This window comes from Eufriesea mexicana, unplaced genomic scaffold, assembly GCF_001483705.2.
Source record: "Eufriesea mexicana isolate 0111107269 unplaced genomic scaffold, ASM148370v2 scaffold1767, whole genome shotgun sequence".
Classification (NCBI taxonomy): domain Eukaryota; kingdom Metazoa; phylum Arthropoda; class Insecta; order Hymenoptera; family Apidae; genus Eufriesea; species Eufriesea mexicana.
This window is the reverse complement of record NW_016909873.1, coordinates 497,446-510,586: the sequence shown is the minus strand read 5'-3', so window position 1 is coordinate 510,586 and position 13,141 is coordinate 497,446. Positions and strand designations below refer to the sequence as shown.

General features: G+C 29.1%; 3 protein-coding genes across 5 annotated transcripts in view; all 3 read right to left on the bottom strand.

Moving 5' to 3' along the window:
* RpL5 (ribosomal protein L5) overlaps positions 1-2,394 on the bottom strand; it is a 2,859-nt gene extending 465 nt beyond the window's left edge. Inside the window, exons 1-5 of the mRNA XM_017901787.1 lie at positions 2,323-2,394; positions 1,786-1,971; positions 1,544-1,678; positions 1,134-1,336; positions 675-852 (exon numbers count right to left, since the gene is read on the bottom strand). Coding sequence (XP_017757276.1) covers positions 675-852; positions 1,134-1,336; positions 1,544-1,678; positions 1,786-1,971; positions 2,323-2,325 — 705 coding nt within the window. The 5' untranslated portion in view covers positions 2,326-2,394. The remainder of the gene's footprint in view (positions 1-674; positions 853-1,133; positions 1,337-1,543; positions 1,679-1,785; positions 1,972-2,322) is intronic.
* Positions 2,395-3,876: 1,482 nt separating this feature from the next.
* Positions 3,877-6,453, bottom strand: LOC108548730 (protein-associating with the carboxyl-terminal domain of ezrin). Of its 3 annotated transcripts, none has more exons than XM_017901818.1 (6): positions 6,288-6,453; positions 5,980-6,212; positions 5,387-5,831; positions 5,109-5,298; positions 4,875-5,011; positions 3,877-4,814 (listed from the first exon to the last, which is right to left on the bottom strand). In XM_017901818.1, the coding sequence occupies exons 2-6, from the start codon at positions 6,172-6,174 to the stop codon at positions 3,880-3,882; spliced, it is 1,902 nt and encodes a 633-aa protein (XP_017757307.1). In that variant the 5' UTR covers positions 6,175-6,212; positions 6,288-6,453; the 3' UTR covers positions 3,877-3,879. The 3 variants fall into 3 exon arrangements, with proteins under 3 accessions (XP_017757307.1, XP_017757306.1, XP_017757308.1); XM_017901817.1 differs by having other exon boundaries at positions 5,980-6,182; XM_017901819.1 differs by having other exon boundaries at positions 3,877-4,547; positions 5,980-6,182.
* A 4,823-nt stretch (positions 6,454-11,276) lies between these two features.
* The window catches only part of nocte (no circadian temperature entrainment), a 15,682-nt gene continuing 13,817 nt past the window's right edge, over positions 11,277-13,141 (bottom strand). Inside the window, exons 17-21 of the mRNA XM_017901853.1 lie at positions 12,970-13,105; positions 12,527-12,871; positions 12,306-12,430; positions 11,627-11,948; positions 11,277-11,520 (exon numbers count right to left, since the gene is read on the bottom strand). Coding sequence (XP_017757342.1) covers positions 11,369-11,520; positions 11,627-11,948; positions 12,306-12,430; positions 12,527-12,871; positions 12,970-13,105 — 1,080 coding nt within the window. The 3' untranslated portion in view covers positions 11,277-11,368. The remainder of the gene's footprint in view (positions 11,521-11,626; positions 11,949-12,305; positions 12,431-12,526; positions 12,872-12,969; positions 13,106-13,141) is intronic.

The following is a 13,141-nucleotide window of genomic DNA, read 5'->3' as shown; positions in this document are numbered from 1 at the left end:
GGGGTGGGGGGGGGGGGGGGGGGATATAGTGCGCTCATAAACTACTATCTTAAATGACGACTTCAATTAGTGTGAAATCACCATTTTCACGACCAACCATAATTTCTAGCTATAGAACTTGGCATAAGTAGTGAAATACGAAAAATTGTTAATTAACTTTTAATTTAAGTTTAGTTTATTTGCTATTATTGATACCTGGTCTACTATTATGAAATTCCATCAATATCTTCAAACCTTCGCTTTCAAATATGCTATAAGGAAAGATTCTATCTTAATTTTACATCTTACAATCCTAATTGATGCTTAATCTCGTTTCTTGTACAATAAATTCTTAAATTTCGTGTGTAGAAGTCAAAACATATACTTTTCTTCCCTAGACAGCTTTTACAAGCGCAGTATATTTCTACATGTACATATGCACAATAATTAATGTAATAATTTTAATTGCACACATATACACATGTAATGAAATACTAATATCTAAAATAAAAATGCATCAAGAAGGGTGAAATGTAACACAGGTCAATGTGAGAAATGCTATAATCATGCATTTATCTATTAAAACCAATGCACTTATTATTGTCCAGCTGCGACACTGCAAAGATTATGAAATTTTGCAGCAATTATAAGCTGGACGCATATTAGAATGTAAAATAAATTAAATGAATACTTACACTGTCAGCAGTAATACCATTTTTGATATACTGTGAAAATTGTCGTTTAAAAGCTTCATCATCTTCTTCTTCTAATGTTCTCATATAGTTTGCAACATGTTGTCCAAAAATATGTTGCCGATGAACTTCCGCATTGAATGCTTTTGATTCGCTATCATACCCTGGGAACCTCTTCGTGCTATTTATCAAAGAAACAATGGGAAGCATTGTATATTGTGTTAGGAAGTTATATGTTGTACTATTTCTATATTTAATTATATATTATCAGGAACACAATTTATAATCTTTTTATGTCCATGCAAAGACAAGAAGTTGCATTGTAGAACACAAATACAAAATCATGCCTTGCTATGACTCAGATGACGCGCATGTGTTATATAATCATCATATGATGTGACAGTAGTACATACATTTTAAGGATTCCATTAAACATTTTAATAAAGTAACTGTGTCAAATACCTATGTGGGATATTGAGACCACCATCAACAGCACCTTTCATGGCACCAAAAACTCTAGCACCTGTAGTTGTACGCATTAAGCCAGTATCCAAATAACATCTAAATGCTCCAGGACCTTCATCTAATTCTTCAACATTATATTCATCACCAGTAACTTCTGTTGTCCCAGTGTACAAGCTATCTAAGCCTAATTTTTTCAGTAACTAGAAAAATATAGAATCACATAAATTCAAGAAAACATAAAATTTTAATTATGTTTAATACTATAAAAATGCTATTCAGTATTATATGATAGGGAACAATTAATATCTCTTCAGTTATGCATCAAAGCGAGCTGAGTATTTCATCATTAAACAGATATTTAGATATAAAATAAATAATCGTAGAATAAAAAATTAAAAAATGCTTACTCTTCTTGCCAGGAGAAGACCTGTACAATATGCAGAAGCATAATTTGTAAGACCAACTTTAACACCATATTTTGGTAATTCATGGCTATATGCTGCACATACAATTCTATCTCCTTCAATTCTTGAATATGCAACCTATATATGTGTATACACGCACACGTACGTGTGTGTGTGTGTGTGTGTGTAATAAATTTTTATTATATACTAAAAAGTTTTTAGATATATAATTTAAATATCTTTACCTGACAAGTAATATCCTTATTTGATAGACGTACAATTAGTCTATATTTAGGGGTATTATATTTATTTTTATCTTGAATAGTCAATCGTTTACGTGCATAGTAATCAGTTTTCCCCTCACGTCGCCTTCTAAACTTAACTTGATAACGTTTGAAATATTGTTTATTTTTAATAACTTTTACAAAACCCTAAAAAGTCAATATTACTGCTCAAATAAAAAGATAGCTTCATATTTTATGTTTAATCTATACACCATATTCAGTAGCATAAGGAACCGTATTTTCATTTTTTCATCAAAGTGAGCTAAAATATTCATCATTTAAGTGGTAATTCTATAATATATTAAAGAAATTTATTACATATATTCACTTGATTATCCGTAATATGTTTATAATATTCAATTCCATGTAATAAATACCACTTCTCGTATCTTATTAAATAACATGCATCTATTATTTCTATTAATATCAAATGATTTACATAGATAGTTAAGAATTTCATTTATTGATTTACATTAATATTAAAGAAATTTTACGTACCATGTTAATGATAAATGAAATAAGATCCCAGTCGCAACACAACCTCTTAACGTTCCACGTATAAAAAGGAAGTCATTGTATACGCTTGTAGCGCCCTCATAAATGTTGAACGGTCAAAAATTCTAAAATCTAATTTAATTTATTTCCTGCAGTAAAAAATTGTTAATTATAAAAATACATTTTCGTGTAATTATATATTAAAATTAATTGTATATTGAAAATAAAAATAAAAGTTTTTGGTTTCTTATTTATCTATATTTGATGAATTCATAAGACGAAATTATAATTTAAAAATAATATTCAAAATTTAAGTTAGTTTAATAATTTCGGAAAATTTAATCACAGTAATAATTTTGAGAAATATGTTTCTGATAACAAAAAATTGTTTAAAAGATTTGTTTAAATTATAAGCATCTTTTTTAATATATTTAGAATTTTATGCACATTTTCATTAATTGATATCTCCAATATTTCTAATATTTTTTAATTTAAAAACCTAAAGCTGAAAAATGGAATATTGAAAATGCATTCTAAATATATGTGTGGCGTGTGTGCGTACGCACGTGCCTTTAATAGAGAAGTGTGTGTATACATTTAACTCGTTTAAAGTGAGCAAGAATGATTCTTGTATAATTATTCCAAAGTAATTCAAACATCACTACGATCTTCCGATTCGATATTAAATATCGAACAAAAATCAATTAAAAGCAGCATTGCGGAAATCGTGGATAAACATTGAAGTAAATTTTTATAATAATTAGTAAACTCAATATTACGACTGTAGTTATAAATATTAAAGGATACTCTAATATTATTTTTGTTGAATGTCTTTTACAATTTTAAATGTGATATTAATTTGTGTGGTATTTTAGCTTTATAATAAAAAAAATAAAGTACAAGTATATAATGTATGTGAAAATATATTAAACTAGAAATTAATATTTAAATTTTTATTAGTCAAAACATTTAAATAATTCAACATGTATATACTGTTTGTAAATTTATATAAAATATCCGTTTATATACACTGTGAGATTTTGACTATGAGTGACTATGTATGAAAATATGTAACTTCATGTATTGAAATACAGATATCTCATATTCAATTTTTTTTTTATTACAAACATTTTATCAATATTTTATTAATATTAATATTTTGCTACAATTTAATTTTATAAAGATAGTAAATAATATAAAACAATAGTTTCAAATCAACAAATATTGATGCATAAATTGAAATTTTCTGTTAGTAAATTAAATTAAAAAATTTTCAATTTCAATTTAGATTCCTAATATTTTATAGAGAAAAAGAACTTTCAAATGTAAATGACAAGTTTAATCAATTGTCGTATTTATTTATTATGTAATTTACATTGCTCAAATTGCAAATGCCTATACACTTAAAAAATGATGATACATTTGTACTGCTCACTGAGATCACAAATTCAAAAAACAGGTATTTTTTTCTTTTATTTCATCTAAAGAAATTCAGCAAATAATTTTAACTAATTTACTCTTTCAAAATGTAAAAAATATGATAAAGAATAACATATATTTTCAGGTTTTAACTTCTTGAATATCTTCAGTCCCCCAATCACTTAAATCTTCATCCCAGCCATTATTTTCTTCAACTATTTCTAATCCATTTGGTATTTTTATGTCAAACACACTTTTTGATAATATTTGTGCTTGTTGTACATGTAAAATTTGTGTCTTCTTTATTACAGGTTCCATGTCTGTGAAATAATCATATTCTTCTTTAAGAGTATCAATCAATTTTGAATTTTTAATATCAAGCTCTGAAATATCAGATAAAACAGTTGACTTTTTTATTAATTTTGATTCACTTGCTTTATCTTTATCTATATTTAATATTGTATTTGTAGTAATTCTTAATGTTGAGTCAGAAACTAAAATGTCATTAGATGGGGACTGAGATTGGGAAGGTCGTGAAATTCGAAGATGCACATCTCCAGTTTCTTGTATGTCCCAATCAGACCACGTGTATTCTTCTTCGATGATCGAAGAAGCAATTTCTTTTTTATCCTCACCTCCATCTGGAGATGGTCTTTCCGGTAAATTAATAATTTTTTGAATACTATTTGTAGGAACCGTGAATTGGACAATATTTATACTATTTTCAGTTTTCTTGTTATCTTTTAATTTCTTTGGCCGTCCATCAGTAAATAACTTTCCTCTCTTTCCACCAATTACAGTGGCAGCACCTAGAATCGGAACTATATCAGCTAATGCTTTTAATGTTGCTGACACCAGATGATCGTTTGTATCTTTAATTCCAACAAGTAATTCTGGAAGAACTTGAGATTTTAACTCATCTACTTGAAATGTATAAACAAACGAATTAAAATGTGATAGAAGTACCAAACGTATTGATACATCACGTATACAAAACATTTGCAATAGTTTGGGCACTAAATAGACTTTGAATGTAGAAATTGAAAATAAGTTACTACTTGTAATATCATTTCCATCTGCAAATGAAATAAATTTTCAGTTTACATTAAATACGAAATTTAATTTTTCGATTTTACCTTTTGGTTTTAATATAAATGGTAAAAGCTGTTCTTGAGCTGTTGTATCTAATAAAACCATTCTTGAAAGTAATAAACGACCTAATTGTTCTGCAACAATATTTTCTGGGAACATTCTCAATTGTGTTATTAAAGTCCTGCAATATGATTAAAAAATTTTAACATTCATATAAATAATGGCACAAAGTTAATAATAATTAGATGTATAATAAGAATTAGATTAAAAATATTTACCCAAAAAATATTTCTTTTTCTTGGCTATTCTTTAAGGGTAATTCATCTAAAAATGCATATATCCTCATAAAATCATGAGTAAAGAATGGATGTTGAAGCACATGGGATAGTTCACTTCTTAATGAAGGATCAGAATTTTGTAAATTTTCTTTGCAAAACTGTTTAAATTCTAAGAGGCTAGGAACATCTCCTAATGTTAAATAGAACACATTTATCCAAATTTATATTTATGATCAATTTAAATATAATACATATTGAATTACTTATATACCATTTACCTGGATCCTTTAATTTTAATATGTCTTCAGCTAAAATTCCAAATGCATATACATCGATTGTTGTAAAACTCGTTGAAGTAACAATCGTATCTTCATTACAAGATATTGCTTTTTTATATCTGTAGTTCCTTATTTTTTGTAAATAAGAAGAAGTTAATTCATTAAATTTACATAGACATTCCAATCCACCAAGTTTCCAACATCCCTCTGGTGTAACATAGATGGAACTTTCACACAGATTATTGTGAGACACGGATGCTTTTTCATGTAGGAAGACCAATGCACGTAAGATGCTATATAAACCCATACATATTTGCAATGTATTTTGGGTTTCTAATGATTGAATTAAAGGTTTAACTTGTTCAGTAGCAAGGAAAAACTTACTACCTTTTGACCATGAAGAGATATACTTCAATATACAAGGATGCCTATATAACATTAGATTCTGAAATACATATTGATTATTGTTATAAGTACAGATTATTTAGTTAGTTAAAACAACATTAGTAAAAAAAAAAAATAAAACTGAAAATAGTTAATATGTATATGTAATATTTTACAATGTAGAAAATAATTAATAAATTAACATTAACCTTTGCAGCTTTTTCTAAAGGCGATGCATTTCCAAAATTTGCACTATAATGCAAAGATGGTTCACTGATAAACACCGAAATCCTTTGTACATTGTGGCCATTCACACAGGCCATGTAATGTGCCCAAAAATCTGTTATTTCTATAGGTTTCTCGTCAATTTTTAGCCCACTAGGGGCACTTTTTTCATTACCCATTAATTTTGCTAATTTTGCGAAAAAATGAATTTATAAAACTAAACAATGATTAAAAACAACAATTACTTAATAAACATTCATTTTTTATTATAAAGAACCCATTAAAAGATTACCTTACGATCGCTTGAATGTCATAATACTTTAAACTACATCACGACAACGGATTAGTATGTCCAACTATCTCAGGTCTTTCTGATACGACAGACATATCAAATAAAATAGACAATAAGAAACTTCATTCTATCCATTTCCTTTATTGGTGTATTATGAAGATATGTGTTTTTATCACCATTAAGTAAAGATTGCTTTTGATCAATTAAAATTTATTTTTATCTGACATTAAAAAAATATCAAACTAAATATTAAATATTATTTGATTACTTATGAGAAATATCAATATAAAAACATTTTGATGTAAAAAATATAAAAACAGATTTAAATTAATCGTGTCAAAAAATCACTGCAACTATAAATTAAGAATATTTTGACTTTATTTGTATTCATTTTATTTTCATGTATTAATTATTGATATGCGCGCATTTGTTTAGATATTTATATAAATAAATGATTAATTGTAAATGATTGAAATTATAGAAATTTTATAACTTAAAAACTAGGTACAAGGGTCCGTCATATTATTACATTATATTTTTGAAATTTACAAATCGACCGTACTATGTAATTTCATTATTTTCGCAGCATATATAGTAATGTAAATTTGTAAGATTTGAAAACATAATATTTAGTTTGAAATTAAAGGCATAAGAATACGTATAATTATTTGTATATAATTATTTAATTATAACATATATAATTATTTGTATCCGAAATAATAATTTCAACATCACATTCATACATTTATACAAATCTCAACATTTTTTTGTTTACTATATATATACGTTATATACATACATAAATGCTTATTCAGCTTTTCCAACCATATGTAGCATTATCAAATTCTACATTAACTGTATGTCACTAAAGATTTCATAATCAAAACAGCGCATACTTTTACTGCTATTAATTATATTAACTATTATTTCGATATATTACAGAATTATCATAAATTATTATTATTATTCAAATACATTGTAACTCACCCTTGCACCTGCATATTATTTGTTATATATTTCATATATAATTTAAAGATGTATCACATTGCATGTGAGCAATAATAGGTAAATGAGTAAATGTATTATATGTAAGTCATTAAAATATTTTAGGATATTTTTCCACAACTAATCCTTGTACATTTTTATCGTTTTACTTACACGTTTTTCGGTTCAATCCTCATCCTTATGTTATCAGCCATTAAATACTCACGTGTAAAGATAATATTATTTGATATGGTATGAAAGCGATGATAATAGCTATATAATTAGCAACAATGCTGACAATAAGGTAACAGTAATATCAATAGCAATGATACATTATAGGATACGATAAGGATATGTTCTATTACACTAATTGAGAGTATTATAAAATTGGTATTTCAAACTCGTAATAATGACAAAAATGATGACGATAACAACGGTACAATGAAAACCACGACGATTAACGGTAGTCTCTTTAAATAACGACAACTTTAAAAAAAATTATTGTAATATAAGAATTAAAGATAAATGAAATATCATGAAAATAATGGTTGAATAAAGTAAACGTGATATAATAAACATAAAGGTTGATATAAAATTAAATTAGTAATTATAAAGTTATATTAAAAAATATGAAACAATATTATTAAAAGGATATTAATGTAATAACAAACAGTAGATCGAAGAAAGTAAACAAAGCTAAGTATTATTAGTAGCAAAAACAAAATTAAACTAACATTAACAGTTGTTAACACTAGAACCTTTAAAATATACTTAAATATAGTGATAATAGCTAATAATAATTAAACTGGCATAATAACACAAACAAGTACATAGATATGTGTAATTACATCTTCATTTCGATAGAAATTAATATCAATTTTGCCAAAAACTGCACATTTGCAATAAGTAGTTTGGTAGTTCTAATGTTAATAAAATTGATATTATTAAGTTAATTGAAGTTAATAGTGTTGCTGCAACAATACAACTACTACTATTACTACTACTACTATTATAACAACAACAACAACAACAAAAACACTATCTTTATTATTTCCTAAATATATGTTTTTCTATTATAATTTACACATTTGTAATGCCATCAAATTTTTTACGAAATTATTTACACAGAATAATTTAAATGTTTGAATGCTACAGGATAATAGAAAAATTTTATCGACAAGCGAGAAGTGATACGATCAAACTTCTTTCATTTTATGTCGAAAAATGTAAGGAGACACGATAAGATTCGTCTTAATTAATTATTATTATTTGTACTGTTCTCAATACATACTTTATGCTACAAGCAGAAAAAATATAATGATCTGAAGTAAAATTAAATAAGTGAATCGCGGAAGTATCCGAACGCACTGCTGATTGCACATTGAGGTTCGATGCTGAGGCATTTTTTAACATGATATTTAACAGCGCAATCATGCTGTATGGCAATTCAAGTAATGAAAGTAACTAAATGAAACCACGTTTCCTTAATAAATATATTTTAAAACGCTCAAAGTTCCTATTGATATGTATTTCTAGCTTTCCTATAGAAATATAAAAATGTTTAGAAGAAGTATATGTAGAATTTATGTATAATGAATGATGTAGAGTAGTAGTGCATACATGAATTTAAAATTTTCATATATTTTAACATTAATACTAATGCATTTGAATTAAAAAAATTAGTCATTATAAACAAATTGTTAAAGATCAATTATTGTAAATAGTATTATTTATTTTCAGCTGTTTCGATCTCATAATAATATTATCATAATAACGGTGACGTTGAAGGTGGTAGTAATGATGATGATTACGACGGCGTCAATGACAATAATAATAATAATAATAATAATAATAATAATAATAATAAAATAATAATAGTAATAATAATAAGTAATAATAATAACAACAACGTGGTGATGGTGAAGGTAAAGGTGAGGACGATTGGATGATAACAATAACACCAGTAATAGTTGCAGCAGCAGCAGCAGCACCAGCAGTAGTAGTAGTAATAGTAGTAGTGGTAGTGGTAGTGGTAGTAGTAGTAGTAGTGGTAGTAGTAGTAATCGTAACAGTAGCAGTAGTAGTAGTAGTGGTGGTGGTGGTGGTGGTGGTAGTAGTAGTCGTAGTAGTAGTAGCAGCAGCAGCAGCAGCAGCAGCAGTAGTAGAAGTAGTAGCAACAACAACAGCAGCAGCAGCAGCAGCAATAGTGGTTAATAGGAGGGGGTGGTGGGTGGTGATGATGATGCTGGTGGTGGTGGTGGGTGGTGATGATGGTGGTGGTGGTGGATGGTGATGATGGTGGTGGTGGTGGGTGGTGATGATGGTGGTGATGGTAATGGTGATGATGGTAATGGTGATGATGATGGTGATGGTGGTGATGGTGATGGTGATGGTGGTTGTGGTGATGGTGATGGTGGTGTGGTGTGGTGATGGTGATGGTAGTTGTGGTGATGGTGATGATGATGATGATGATGATTGATGATGATGATGATGATGATGATGATGATGATGATGATGATGAGGATGATGATGATGATGATGATGACGATGATGACGATGATGACGATGACGACGATGATGACGATGACGGTAGTAGTAGTGGCAATGTTGGTGGAGGCGATGGGAGTGGTGATGATGGTGGTTCTCTTGTTATATTTTTGCAAAAATGTAGGATTAATGGTCGTATGGTAAGAAGTAATAACAATAGCAATGGTAATAGTAGTAACAACGACGACGATGATGATGATCATATATTATATATGTTGTAATATAGTAATACAATAGAAATAATGATGATGATAACGATGACAGTAGTATTACAAATAAAATAAAATTAAAATAAAATAATCATAATTATCATAATAGTGCTTGAACCGCAACGAAAGCAGAGAATATACAATTCTTTTTTCTACGACATGTACGTTATGACAGACTGTGCTGCGATCTAATGGAATATTACTACACGCGAATGAATCGAACGCATTTCATACTTTTGCAAGCAATACTCCGCGTATTATTCATTTCTTCTAATTGTTAGCTCTTTCTGAGAGTGGCTAGGTCATGATAATATATTCAGTACGATGAACGATTGTTGCACTATTTATTTTTCACAAGCTTCACCATGACCTCACAGTACATCAATAAATGATTAATGTACACGAACTTCTTAAATTGTCACATTACATTATGGGTAATGTCATGCAGATCTATACGACCATTGCATGAATATCCTTTCCTTTTCCAATTTTCATATACACAACAGCCTCCTTTATCGATTTGTTTTTTTTTTTTCTTTTTCTTATTTTCATTTTAATGATGCTCTACAATTAGTAGCAACGGTCGTGCAATATCTTTGTCGAACTACGTTTCACAAAAAATCAGGTTTTAACATTATCGCATACCACAGACCGCCGTCGTGTCCACATACAGAAACTTAAGTCTTGTGCACATCTTTTTATCTTCACAGTTGATGATGTAATTAATTGGTTAGGATGATCGATTGACATCGAGTGAATATACGTTGTGCGCGTCAGTCTAATTATTCAACTTTTTTTATTTTTTTACTTATTTATTTTTTTAAACTGAACAACGTGTTGGTGTCCCTAATATCGAGACAAGTAATCCACAGGGACTTTTTCGGATGATAATTATTCTCGATGGTACCGATCAAATTTTGTGTTACTTCGAGTATTTATCCTACATCCTCAGCACTTGTTGCCGTTTTGGGATTTTCAATATTTTCCGAATAAAAAGGAATGCTCGATAAAAGCGATTTGTTTGTTAAGAATTCATGAAATGTAACGTTTATGATTACTAATTCAGAGAAGCATTGGTATAATGGTAATATCACTTATCTTGTCCTTTCTTTAGTTCACCATAATTAAATTATTCTAACTCAACATGGCCAAGTTATAAATTATGAATTCTAACCTCGCAAGTCGCTTTAAATCGACAAATACAACATCGGTTGGAGTTCAATTTGCTCCACAGATATGACAATTAATCATTATCATTTACCTTTCCATCGACGTCGCACCATTATGTATGATAGTAAATTGTATTTTTCAAACAGTAAATCGATTGTTCTTTTTCACAATTCACTCATTTTGTTGGTTCACTTCTTCCTTATTGTCATTGTCTTGTGAATTTACGTTAGATTTAGCGCCTCCTTGTTGAGCACCGGAACTACCATCGTTGATTTTATCATTGTGCGAATCTGTCTTTTCATTTGTGTCGATCTTGACGTTTCCTAAAAATGAAGAATTGAAAGATACTATAATTAATACGATTTAATCTTTTAATTCGATAATTTTCTCAACAATTGTTTGTACCAATACGACATAAAAAGTGCAAACCTTGGGTGGAATAATATTGTTGTTGCATTTTCATATTTCGTTGTTGTTGTTGTTGATGCAAATTCGGTCTATGGCGATTGATTTGAGCTTGCTGTTGTTGTTGCTGCTGCTGCTGTTGCTGCTGCTGCTGCTGCTGCTGTTGCTGCTGCTGCTGTGAAGGCATACAATTAGGTTGTTGTTGCTGCTGCGTAGGATTATTCGGGTTTGGACCCGGTGTACATGGAACAACTGGTCTCTGAATGGGCGGTGGATATCTTTGTTGAGATGGTTGAATTCCAGCGCGTGGTGGTATACCCATGCCACGTATATTTTGTTGCAAAACCTATAATGATTTCGGCATGCTAAACTTTTCTTTCGTTTTTGTGTTTAAGCATTCTGCATATTATTACCATTTTGTTAACTGTTCTTTACAATTCTATCAAAAACTTTTTCTACGAACACCCCGCCCCCATATAAATTTTTAAAATTTTTTTAACTTAATACATCAGACTGAAATAAACTGAATAATAAACTGAAATCATTTTTTATATAATATTGTGATCAATTACGAATGCAGAAATAGTAAATACACGATTATTAAATATTATCTAATTTCATTTAATAATATTATTAAATTATATATTAATTACTATTATTATTATTAAATTTTGTTATTGATGGTTTAAACGTAACTGCTTACCAAAGTCGACTGACTAACACCTTGATACTGTTGATATTTATGATGTTGTGTTGGACTAGGTTGTGGTTGTTGAGAAGAAGATTGTTGTTTACAGTTCCTCGATTTTGGTGATGGTATTTGTGGAGCTGCTCATTACATACATATATTTTTTTATTATAATATCTGTTAAATATAATTCTATGAACAACAATATAATGCTTGGTAAAAATAGTTCGACTTACACGAACTGAAAACCGATGCAAGGACATCTTGCTGATTTCCTGATGGACTTTTTAATTGTCTAGGTTGTTCCTGTGGTTGATGTTTGCTGAGAAAAGTGGGACCTGCATTTGCTGGTCCAGGAAGTCCTCCTGTCGGATTACGAAACTGCTGAGCTGCTGCAGCAATCTGTAATCCCGAACTAGATAAAAAGCCTGAGCTAAAATTTTGAAGTCCAACAGGAGTAGCACTGCCAGGTGCCAAGCTTTGACTGTGCTGACCAAATCCTTGAAGTCCATAATGAGTACCGGTTTGTTGCGTAGCACCCCCTGGCTGATAAAAACCTGTTTGCGATCCGGGAAATACATCTGTAATAAATGTAAAAATCAAAAGAATGCAAATGAAAATATAATAATGAGAATTTACATATAAGGAATTATCAGCGTGTATACGTTGCACTACTTACCAGCTGAAGTTGCACTATAATAACTATTCGCCGATGCTTGTACGTTTGGACCAGCTCTCTGTACCAATTGGGAATTGCCCATGTAACTGCCACTCACGCCGAGTACTTGATTTGGATCATACGGTATGTATGTTAACTAAAAAAAAAAAAAAAAAAAAAAAAAAAAAAAAAA